Source organism: Ceratosolen solmsi, unplaced genomic scaffold, assembly GCF_000503995.2.
Source record: "Ceratosolen solmsi marchali unplaced genomic scaffold, CerSol_1.0 scaffold43, whole genome shotgun sequence".
Taxonomy (NCBI): Eukaryota; Metazoa; Arthropoda; class Insecta; order Hymenoptera; family Agaonidae; genus Ceratosolen; species Ceratosolen solmsi.
Window position 1 is genome coordinate 1,350,428 of NW_011948431.1, and position 13,223 is coordinate 1,363,650.

Consider the following 13,223-nt stretch of genomic DNA (forward strand, 5'->3'; position numbering starts at 1 on the left):
ACGCGAATATTATATGATTATTCAATGACAATGTAAACAATAAGGAAACAAAATGTTCTTAACTCCTAAATTCCACTAACAATGAGATTTTAATTTCGTTTTTTTTTTTTTTTTACATGATTTTAAATCAAAATATAACAAAACGGTAAACAATAATGCTATGAAAAAACAAGAAAGCTTAACATCAACAAAGTTGATGAAGCATCTGTTATTTTAACATACATATATTTCTTCCACGAATATTTTATTATAATAGACTCAGTATTATGGAATTGTGCTCAAGTTATTTTTTATCTACGCGACAGGACATATTGAAACTGCATATAATGTCAAACATAATAAAAAAAAAAAAAAAAAAAAAAAAAAAAAAAAAAAAAAAAAAAAAAAAAAAAAATAATTAATATGTATTATATGTGGAGAGGGCCCCCCCCGCCCTCCGCGCCCCACCGATTGAAGTAAAGATAGGCATGGGCAATTTAAGAGGCATACTTTATTTAGGTGCCAGCCTAACGCAAAGAGAAAGAAATGCTAAAATTATCCGACCGCGCGATAACTGATGCGAATAATATCGCATTCGATAGTGAGCAATAAATATAAACATCGCATCGCCTTCGATGCCATGAAGCAGATAATTCCCTCAAACAAAATCCGAAAGTTTTTCAACCGCAGAACGTATCGCTCGTACATGTACACTCTTACCGACTCTCTTCCAAGATGCAGAAATACGACGGCTGAGTCACTCGATTCATTCTCGTCTTTTCACTTCTCCTTTTTTACATCTCCTCTTTCCACACTTTCTTCTCCGTGTCTTTGCTCTTGCTTTACACGTACGGCTTTTTATAATGCTTAATGACACATTCCCATGTACTTTACTTTTATATCAATCGCCCTCGTCCAATAACCGAAATTGCTCGAGTAAAATGTTTGACCAATTTGAAATGTATAATTTGCGATTACATGGGAAGTCTCGGGTTTAAATATGCCGGACATTTCGGACGAAAAAAAGAATAAAACCAAGCCCGAGAAAAGAAAATTCGCGAACGAATTGTTATTTGTTACTCCACTTATCGTCCTCTCCGACTCCATATTACTCAATATTTATATATATCTTGTTTTTCTTCTGTCGTTAAGAATATAGCAATTTTAAAGAATCGTTGACAATAGCTAAATGAATAAGCTATAAAAGTATTTCAACGCAACGACGGGTGTAAAGATATTTATTATCTTGAAAATAAAAGAAAAAATACAGCGATAAAGGAGAATGGAATATGGCTACAATGTAATGGTCAAAATGATTTAATTCGAGTCTCCCGTTCATTAAACCTCTAATAATCCTTACATATATATATATATATATATATATATATCCTTTTTTATCTTATATTTCCGTAGACATCTGTTACATTTTCAAGAGCTTACTACGAGCATTCCAGCCGGTGTACGGAGAAGGTCAAAAATGTTGAAAAAGCCCGGCATTGGGTGGGGTCGACGAATGTCTTGTGGGATGATGATGGGGGCGCAAATGAAAGCGAAAGAAAGAGCGCAAAACAAAGAGAAATGATTAGTTCTCGAGTGGCTCGTAATCGCGCCTACGCGAAACGAGGGAGCAAACCATCGTTTGTCTCACTCACACATTGATATATTCGTTGCGACAGTGGATTTATTGCACACTGCCGATATCGAATGCCGCCGCTCGGTCGTTACGAAAAACAAGCCACTAACTCATTATGAGCTTCTTATATTCGTTCGCTATGAAATCGGCAGCTTTTTTTCCCAACTGCTCATTGACTTTGTAGTCAGCCTATATCATTATTGTTTTATCCAATGAATGTTTTCCTCAAGCTCAAACGCTTTCCTCAACAATGTTTTTTAACAGATTTTACGCCCTCTATTCATCAAATGGAATTAATAATTGTAAAAAGCTTTAACAAATATTTAATAGCCCGACCGTTGTCTTTAATCTAGGCACAATTTAGTGTTAATCTCTATGTAAACGAATTTCATCAAAACGAATTTATTTATCGTCATTTATTCTATTTATTAAGACTTACTAAACAATACCACATCAAAATCAAAGCATCCGAGAATGTAATAAGCCGAAACTTAGATATTTATTGTTAAACATATATATATATATATATATATATATATGTACAAAGATATATCGATTATCTCGCTATTGAAACACTCGCCCAGCTAACCACGCATATTACGTAATACATCACTTACAGAGTATATGTAGAGTAGCTCAATCTTTTTCAAATGTAATCCAACTTGAAAAACGATAATAATATGTGGGAAAGATCTTAAGATTATTCATAAAGAAACGAGGGAATAAGAGGCGGATTGGCCGACCGTTAAAAGTACAAAGTGTACGGGCCAAGCATAGGTTTTATTAAAAATCTATTTCACAATAATTACGGAACATTTCCAAATTTATCCTAAACAAATATTTAGTTACGAGTGTAGGATACACGATACACGCACGATACACGCAGAAGCTTAGAAAAAAAAAGAAAAAAAAATACCATGACTTTAATAGACAAGTCTCTTATAAAAATAATGTTCTAAAAATAAGATCGCAATAAGCCATTCATAATTAGTTTCGAATTACATCTCATGCTTATCTCAATGCAAAAGGTCTCTTTGTTCACACATAAAGATTGACAGACTTAGGGAGGGGGAGTGGATATAATGAAAAATGAAAAATAAACGCGTGATAACGTTACGCATAAATTAATTTATCAATGAGTACTCGAGAAATATCGGTCGATTAATCAGCCGACTTATATCGGATTATTAAAAGCTCTTGGATAAAGGGTAAGTAAAGGGATCCCTCGCATCTTGAGCTTGAATTTTGAAAGATGAGATCGATCGCGCTGCCCCGCGTGCGAATTGTGAATCGCACTTTGGTCGATCTGGCGATAATCTGCCTACAGATCGAGAGGTTGAAAATCAATTTGGACGGGGAAGGCCAAGTAGTAGTAACTTACCTCTGTAAGTGGCTCCTCCTTGGCGACGTCTCCATTCTTCGGTGTAGCCTCGCGCACCGGTTTGCTCTTATCTTTTCTGCTGAAGCTGATCGACCTGAATGACCACTTCTTCTTGCTCTGGAATCGGATAATGATAATCGAGAAATTACACTTTGCTCGATTCGTTCGTTAAGGTAGGAGGAGGGAGGGGGCAGTGAATCGCGTGTCGTAGGCCCTCTATTTCTAATATATTCCATGCGAATGCTTGAAAAGGGGGGCGGCGCCGCGGTAGTAGAGTTTGCAATTTTATTCGCTCACGCGCGAATGGCGAAATGAAAATTAAAGTTTCGTATGACTCATAGAGCTAATCTGCTTTTTATACATTGTGATTTATGCTCAATTTACTACTGTGAATCATGGAATTGTGGAATCAAGCGAGCAGCCAGCCAGCCAGCCAGCCAGCCAGCCAGCCAGCCAGCCAGCCGTCAGTCAGTCACACAGGCTTCGTATTACAAATTTTCTACAAATTTCTGCTCCTTATTTAAACCGGGTGAGGGGGGGGGAACAAAAAATAAAAACAAAAAAACAAACAAAAACAAACCAAACTTTTATTCGTGTTGTGCTCGCGCGCGCGCGCGCGCGCTAGTTCATTCGCTAATAGACATAAAATTTGACGAACGGACATATGCTGTAAATTACGTTAATTCGTGCTCGGCTTTAGTTCGGGTAGAAAAGCTCCAGTCGGTTTAAAGTGGCATTAAAATCCTCGGCAATTGATAGAAGAGTTAGTGTTGAAAAGTTGGTGGGTCAGGTCAAGGAGGGGGAAAAGTTGCCCGGACTGTGAAGAAAATCCGAAGGGAGCTCCCAATTTCCCGGAATAAAGAAACCTAACGAATAATCCTCCTCCGCGATTGGGCTCCCGGCGGTTATCGATCGACGCCCAACGAGGAACGGTGACACCCACGCAATCTTGCACAATGGATCGCGCCAACGCACCTTGTCCTTCTTTTTGGCTTCCTTGGTGTCTGGTGTCGTAGCGGTAGAGTTGGGGCTGGCTGGAGTGACGGGAGTCTCGGTGGTGGGTGTCGTGACCTCGGCCGGCGCAGCCTCCGCCGTCACCTCTGCGATCGCTTCCCCTGCCGACAGCTCCGCGGTCTTCACTTCCTCCTTGGCCGCTACCTCCTCGGGCTGTTTCTACAATTACATAAAAGAGCGGCTGTTTAAAGCGATTGTAGGGAAGGCCATGAGCGTTGGCGAGTGCCCCGGGGAACCCGTGTTCTCGTCGACGCTTTCTATTAAGGTCGCTTGCGAAGGGATCGTCCTATTTCCTAGGGGGAAATAAATGCCCTTTCGCACATATCGGACGCGCGTTCTAGGGCCGTCGCCCTATTGAAACACTTTACTTTCTTCTCATAGATTCTTACGAAGAAGATATTTTTTCACTTTGCGCTTGACTTTTGTTATGTTCGTTACCGTGATTCGTACTGTAAGCTTAGTAATGACGACGACATAACCTATTATATGGGAGAATGACAAAAGCATATGTCAACAGCTGTGCTCTCATACCATAATCTTAAACGACAAAGATAGTTTTTAAAACAAAAATATTCAAATATTTGTTTATAATGCAAAATATGTGCAAACACTTTTTAAAAAACAACCGGCTCAACTCCTCTAAAACAACATCCACCCATCGTTTTGATTTAAAGTAATGAATTTGCTAATTATGTCTCGCTAGGAAAGAAAAGCTAGCATTGTTTAGCGGCTATTATCTTCCAAAAGACTGACGGAACAAACGTACTCGTCGGCCAAACCAAAATGGACAATGAAGATGCTCAACTGTCGATACGTCAACGGCATTGTACCGAGCAGACGATATTGTTTTCCCAACTCTGTCCTTCCCAGCGTTCCTGCCCTTTATGAAAACTTTATTCTTTTATTCTTCAGATCAATGCCTTACCCAGCATATTATTAACGCGTCGATAAAAAGAAGTAAAGAAAAATTTTTTTAAATTAAAAAAAATACTAAAAACATCCAACGAATATCATTTAGATTAATAAACTAATTCCAGTTTTGAAATGTTGGGAACGTTAATTCTCTTTATTTTCATCCGGTATAATCTTATAATCGTATTTTCATAATTTTTCTAATTTATACCGCTGACTCTTAAAGGAATGAAGTATTTTTATTAAGAGTCTATTAATTTTTTCATTACACAAGTTTAATTTTCTTTCAATTAATTTTCATTAGTCCCATTAAATTATTATTATTGGGAATTTATATTTATAGACGGAAAAAATTAATAATAATCTTGACATAATTATATTAATTTATAATTTATTAATTTGTTTGTATAATTAAATAGTTTGTCGGGTTTACGATAATTGACGTATTTTTTCTTTTCCGTCCAATAGAAAAATAAATTAATAATAACGACACTCTGTAGCAGAGGCTGTTTTTATCACAAATTTTAGAATTGGTAACGGCCTTCTCAACGGCTCTTCTTCTCAAATTCCATTAATATAAACAGTTATTTCGAACAACCAATCCGACATTTTATTAACTATTGCTGTAAAGAATAGAGTAACTTTATCGCTAAATTTGACGATTCAATTTAGTTGAGTGACAAAATATCCTAAAACATACATTAGCAATAACCAACTTGTGAAGTATTGTATTAGCTTAAGAAAGGGAGACTGACAAATCCATTGGGAAGCAAAATATTTCTCACTCAAACGAGGAATGATATCGCATTCTCAGTGTTCTTCGATCGTTTGCTTCTCTTTCTCTCATCTCATTCACAGATAAAATTAGATAGGCGAAAGCTTCGCCATAAAACATCGCTTATTTCCGTGATTATTCCCCTCTCGGTAGGCCCGGAAACTGGTTTCCTTGCAAGTCAAAAACAGAAAGGTACGAACTCGTGCCCTCAGGACCTTATCCGCAAGGCAAACAGCGATCGAGATAATTGACGCTCATCTCGAGGGTGCGGCTTCCTCGAGTCGAGGAAATCACCCTCCTCCGGCTCTTGCATGGCCATCCACCGCGAAAGAATACGTCAGAGGTAAAGAGCAGTGTGCGAAATGGATGTGAAATGGATGTCGACCAATGGAAGTAAGGGAGAGAAGCGAGCGAAACACGCGGAGCTGACACACAGTCCGTTAGATGAAAGTCGAGATAAAGAGAAAAGAACGGGAATCTTCTGCGAGATTTCGCGATTACATAAAGAATTGAGTTTCCGACTATTGGTCGAGCTAACGATATTTTATCGATCCCTCTGTCTGTTCCGTTAAATCGCATGATATTGTGCTTTGTTTGGCTTCGACTACAAATTTATGCACATTTCATATATTTCATTTTTGTTTCCAAGGAAAAGATGAATCATTTAAGTTGTGAATCAGTGACATAAATGTATGCGTAGTTTGAACGAACTTGCCAGCCAATACAGTGAGATTTAAAATAAATAGTATTATTAACAATAAATATTTTAAAATTCCATTAAATATTTAACTCCATTACTATCCATAAAAATTATGCTAATTGATATTAAACAATGTTTTCCCCTACTTTCATCGTTTATTATTATTGTGTTAAAACTACGCTTCGTTGTTACGAATTATTCAACGGTACTTAAATTTTTTTTTAATTTTAAATTTTTCTAATTTTCTTTACGTCTAAAGAGTAAAATTTGATATCGTTGTGGTAATTAATTCTTTCCGCAGCTGTAAATGACCTAAAAAATTGTCGATCCGCACTGATAAAACTTAAAATAGTACATATTTGTCGGAAGGTAACATTCGCATTTGGGCTTAAGTAAAATAAATAGAATTCATCGAGTACATGATACGTATTTAATTCCTTCTCTTTCATATGATGGTCCCTTTCTCTTGTCCCGTTAAGGACAAAAAAGCCGACGAAGTAAAGACTTAACAAAGAACAATGGACTAAGATGGAAATTGAGAGACCGATCCGGCAGATGTGCTCATAAAGAACGAAAATAAAAAACAAAAAAAGGAAGGGAAAGCGCGCACAGTCGAAAGGTCAAAGTCCAAAAAAAAAAAAAAAAAAAAAAAAAAAAATAAAGAAAAAAAAAAGAAAAAAGGACCACGATAGGGGCAGCACGACGGAACAAAGTATAAAGAAGTAAAAAAAAATCGATGCTTCTCACGGGCGGTATACATGTAGAATCAGTCGCACGAAATCGTCATCATGCGCGCGCGTGTGCTCTAGAGAGAGAGAGAGAGAGAGAGAGAGAGAGAGAGAGAGAGAGAGAGAGAGGGAGAGGAACGACGACACCGACTGATTAATCGATCGCGACGTCAGTGGCACCAGCGAGCCATTAACCTCTAACTATTTTTCGACTCGAGGGCCAATTTCGAATCATTGATGACGGCACGCACTGGATAGTATTTAAACGACATTTCTTTGCACGATGTGCTCGTTATTTTATGAAAGCTTCATAATATTTTCCAGTAAAGACCCTTCACTTGATCACGTGATCTACCGAGTATTAATTAGGGATCTCCTTTATATGTTTGGCCCTTTACTCGCCTATCAAAATTCTTCGAACAAATCGCGCAAGACTGGCTGGCTGATTCGATAATACTTTAAATTAAATGTTTGTTGGTTTAGCGAACGCCAGTCAATACAATGTAAGTATCGATGTTTATGCCAATGTTAGCGTGAACTTTCGCGTTTCATCGCGTGACAACTAATTAACATTCATTTATAATTCAACTCATAAATTATTCAAATCCATTATCAATTACCATAAAATAATCTATTGTAGCCAAACACTGTAATATTACTTTCACTTCGTTATAGTTTATCAATACAAGGCATTAACATAACCATGATAATATTTTAGTAATAACAATGTTAATTTGAACATATTGGTGGAATAACGATAAATAGCGCTTGTGTTCTTTCTCTATTTCATTCCATTTTATGTTATTGATTTATTTAGACATATTCATAAAGGAGCCAATTAAATTAGTTGTTTTCGACATAGTGATTATATTTACGTAAAACGAAAAATTATGATTTTGAAATATATTTGAAAGCAAGGTTTTCAGAATTAATATCCTTTCGAATAAGGAAAATTCAAAGTATAGAAGTTTAATAATTAAAATACACTCTTAAGGACTACTGGCCATTATAACGTAATCGGCAAACTAAATAAAACTTTATGAAAAAAGTATGTAAGAAATAATTTCAAAAGTATGGAATAAAATCACTTTCAGAAGAGTATAAAACAGGTATTAAAAATCGACTGTAAAAAAAGTAAATAATTAAAATAAAAAAAAAAAAAACGGAGAAGATAACACCGTTCTTGTACACCTAATTAGTGATATTTTAAGGTTAGCATTAAGTGACAAAAGTACTGTTGAATAATTAGCACATCTCGCTTTAATTTTCTTTTTCTTTTTTTCTTTTTTTTTTTTTTTTTTTTTTTTTTTTTTTTTTTTTTTTTTTTAAGTAAAGAATATAATGTACAAGTTTTACTTTAAGAAAAATGAAAAATCTTCATCAGTAATTATCAGTACTAAATAATTACATTATACATTTTATAGATGCCGTTTCATTTAATCTATACGTTTTAATTAACAAATAAGTATATGCCAAAAACTTTAAATTGTCAATTTATTCGTCATAGTGAAAATGATTTTTTTTTCTCTCATTATAAGCCGGACAAGCAGATTTCACTGTTTCTACTTCAATTTTCTGCCAATGGTTCCAACTATACACTTATACCACTACACTTGTATACTACACATTATAAGGTCTTTTATAAGAAAAAACATATGCTTATTAGAGAGTTAAATTTGACTGAAAATGTACGTTAATATTTATGAGCGGGCACGTGTCATTTTCTAAAATTAGATGAAATGTAACACGAATTATATTATGGAAGCGCTTAAGGTGTAAAAGTTTGTGAGATTTATTTTAAAATGTTACGGTATAATAAATATGTGTACGAACGAAAATCATTATTCGACTCAACGATGCATCCTTAAATGCATATGTACACTACCTGCAAAGTATAATTTACATTAATCTTTATCGATATAAGTCTCGACTCTTTTGTACTCGCTTTCATCACAATTTTCGCGCTTCCATTATTCAAATATAAAATACAAGAAACTTTATGGTCCGGTGATCAAAGCCTGTGTGCGAGCCCCGATGCATTCGTCCAAATTGCATTCCAGGTTGAAAAAGATGGTCGCTTACTCTACCGGAGGTCGAATGCCGTAACCGCAAGGTGAGTCGAGAGCCCATCTCGTCTCACAATTCCCTTTCACGAAATTTTGGCGCGCCAATTTTTTCACCCAGTAGCCGGCACCCGCATTCGTCGAATTCCGCACCCTGAAAATACCCTCGCCAAGCGTCATTGGCTCGAGGAAACTGGTAAAAACATGTTTCTGCCAGGGGACAGCGCTCACCCTGATCGTGACGCACCGCCACCAAGCCACAACGGCACGCGTCCCCACAATGAAAAATAATCCGTGCAATTATGGCCATGACGCCCTTCGGCTATCGCGTTCCGTCGGCAGGACGCGCGCCTCCACCTATGCTACACGCTAATGCATGTAATTAGCGGCTAAAGCGTGATATCGAGATGGCATCACGAGTGCCCGCGTGCGTTTCATAAAGTGTGAAGCGAGCGAGAGCGGTTGCCAAAGGAAAATCTACTCGCCCTTTCCCACGGGAGAGCCAGAGCCGCTATAAAGACCTGCTGTTGTTCGCTTTTGTTTTACTTGCGCATGCCTTTACTAACATGTATATTCGTACGTTTTTTTTTTGTTTTTTGTTTGTTAGACTTCAGCCGCTGCACTTATTATCAAGCGGTAATTTATTTCTCCTACGTTGTTCCGGACCACTCACCGATTGCTTTTCGTTTCGAACGATCGGTTGGTAAAACTATTAAGCGTACTCGCTGCTGGCCATCGCCACCTCGGCCCTCCTCCGATCCCACCAATACTTAAATAAAATGCGACAATTTTTCCAATTCGACAAGCAAAATGAGATTCAATCAAGTTCATCAATGGCCTTAGGACATTAGGAAAGTAGGGGGAGTAGAAGATAAGCGGATAATCCAATCTTTGGCGGTCTTTAGTCCTTAAATACACTAATAGAAACTTCGATAGAGTAGTGGAAAGTAAAAGCAATCTATTGCAGGATAATAACACTTTTCTTTGGCTTTGATGGATGCGTAGTGTAATATAGTTATAACGATTGGTAGCGGTTAATACATTCGATTTTACATTTGGTCTCTAAAACATAGATAAAATTTGAGGAATTTTCCTATTTGTAGCATTAAATACGAAAGGATGAGGGAAAACAAGGATCGTATAATTTTAGTAAATAAAAAAAAAAAAATATACACATATATATATATATATATATATATATATATATATATATATATATGGAATCAATGCTGGCGCCATTACAATAAGGATGAGGCTAGAAGCCTCGATTCGAAGCTAATAAACGATTGCCAAGCTATTCAACAGTTGGTTACACATACTTTTAATTCCTCATCATAGCGTCCTTCGACATTAAAAATACGTTAAAGGACAAAGTTTCATTCTGAGTTGATAAATGTAGTTAAGGTAACATTGGCTGAAAAGATTGTGTAGTTTTCTCCTCATTTCACAATCCTATTTTAATTAATTAGCCTAAGTTTATTCATTCGGAGTCTCTTTGAAAGCGAAGCCATAGTAGTGTGAACGATCAATTAAATTTCCCATAGAGTCGCCTCGACTCTTTTTCCCTCTTCAAGCATTTTCTTCGCCGGTCATTTAGAGAACGGGGCACGGAAATCCGAGGAAAAAAAAAACATGTCATAATGGCTCGTCCCAATGCAAATTAGAGCAAAACGATGAGAGCTCCTTATCCCATTGTCGCACGGAATTCAAAATATTCTGCCATCTTGCTAATGCACCTATAGTTACGCTCTCTAAAGTTCAGTATTTATACGAAGATCCAATGAAGCGCGACGGCAGCGTTGTAAGTCGGATGTGATTTTTACGACTATTCGCGGAATAAGACTGTGGAACCGAAGGAAGCCTTGTCGTAACTAGAATATGAGAAAGTAGCCGCTTTTCGCGAGCGACCAAGCAAAGAGAGGAGTAGACAAAAGGGCAAGAGAAAGAGGTGTAAGTGTCAAGTTTGCGGAATACAAAGGCACAAGGGAGAATATGCGTGGTCTCGTGTTCATTCCACTTTTTGTGCCAGCTCGAGGAGATGAAGAGCAGAGGGAAAAAAAAAAAAACATACGGCCAATTGCTCTTAACCAACTCTGTGGGTTATCGTCTCAATGTATAATAACGATAATGGACTTTTTGCACTTGCATTCATTGAATAGGCTTGTTGCACGAGTCCATCGAGAGCTCTTCACTGGTTCACGCTTAAATGATTAAGAATTTTGTTAATAGTTGGAAATTGAAGGCTCTCGGCTACACTCGATACTCCAATGGCCTATTACCTTGCGTATATGAAACATGTATTTGTAACAATTTGTATCGGATTTATGATTGGAAATGTTATCAGCGATATTTTATACTCATAATGAAGAAAAGCGAAAGGTTTTTATCTAAAGCGAACATTTACAAAATAGATAAAAAAAAAAGAAAAAAAGGAAGAAAAAAAGAATGAAAAGAAAGACCGTTATTGAAAAACAATGCTTTTTGAGAATAAAAAAAAAAAAAATAAATAATCGTTAGGTATAAGAACGATGGAGGAAATATAAAATACTACATATGCATTTACTGATAATACAGACTAGAAAACATAGTTGAAACTTTAAGTACAGCGATGAAGACTCATTGGAGTTATGTTTCCGGCCAATTTAAATAAAATAGTTTTAAGAAAACAGCATTTAAAGCTTAAAAGAAATACTGAAGAAAAAAGTACTTTATGGAGGGTCTCCGTGTAGATACGAAAGGTCCAAAAAAAAAAAAAAAAAAAAAAAAAAAAAAAAAATTTTGTACACATCGCTACGTGTTGCTTTACACACAAAAAAAAAAATTATATAATCAATAATACCTTTTAATTGTAAAATAATTCTGAATTTATTTTTATGTTTCAGACATTGATATTAATATATTCAAATTGCTCAGTAGTAAATGTAAATGCCGAGCTTGCTTAACACGAGCGGAAAGAAATTCCAAGACAAATATGAATGGACAGAGATAATTCAAGGCTTCATTTCTCTCTTTCAAATCAGCCTTTATCTCGGGCAAAACGTCGCGTTATCTACATTTAAATAAATAAAAATGTCCTTCTCGTCGCCTCCTTTTTACGCACGTGTACGCCATTCATCCCCCCCCCCATCACCGTAAGATAAATAAAAATAAAAAATAAAAAATAAAAAATAAATAATTAAAAAGGGCCTTATAAACCGTAAACTGACGTTCGAATACGATATCGTGCAGTGGTGTAAGATCGTAGAATTGATTTTTTACAGTTCGAGCAAAGTAGAAAGATATCGGAATACCTATTCTCTGCACATATACAGCAGCGTTCAAAAGTTTCTCTTGCTCCTTTCACACTTCATTTAAAAGATGAACTTCAATAATCATAGTTAACAAAATGTTACGTCACGGCGAATTTTTACGCTATTATTAAAGCGAAAGAGCAGTAATAATATCGATCAGCGATTCGAGCTGGACAGTTGGCATTTCAATCAAATTCAGCCTGCCTAATAATGACTTTATCCTTCTCGAATCAATATCTATAAAAGTATCATATTAGCACGCTCAACTATATATATGGTGCAATCTCACTTGATATACACTACTTTTCACCGTTCGTCGGCCTCGGGCTCGGGACTCATTTTCTTTAACTTAATCTCAATCATACGGATAGATAATTAGGCTATAAGTATACTTGCGCGGCACGCTTAAACACACGACCGAGTAAATGGTATTTCTTACAGGCAATAATTTCCAGATGAAAGCGCATCGTTCTTATTGATTTGGATTAAAAGAGTGTAATTAATCAAATACTCGCTCATCTCAAATTGTACATTACACGAAATTTCTGATAAAAGTACATGCACGGGAGCCCCGAGCAGTGTCTCGGCGAAGTCGAAGAAAAAAATCTTTAACCTTACTGTATGAAAGTCATTGGAATGAGCTCGAGGGCGATCGGCAAGAAAAAGGACAGGAAAAAGTGTAGGAAAGGGCCTGGCGCGACGCGAAATGAGAGGGAACGACGAGCAGAATGTAGGCAACGCGTCACGG

At 36.5% G+C, this 13,223-nt stretch overlaps 1 protein-coding gene across 3 annotated transcripts in view; it reads right to left on the minus strand.

Moving 5' to 3' along the window:
* LOC105364162 (proteoglycan 4) overlaps positions 1-13,223 on the minus strand; it is a 119,905-nt gene that overhangs the window by 54,901 nt on the left and 51,781 nt on the right. For all 3 annotated transcript variants that reach the window (XM_011502033.1, XM_011502034.1, XM_011502032.1), the window contains exons 3-4: positions 3,969-4,166; positions 2,994-3,110 (exon numbers count right to left, since the gene is read on the minus strand). In XM_011502033.1, the coding sequence (XP_011500335.1) occupies positions 2,994-3,110; positions 3,969-4,166 (315 nt within the window). The remainder of the gene's footprint in view (positions 1-2,993; positions 3,111-3,968; positions 4,167-13,223) is intronic.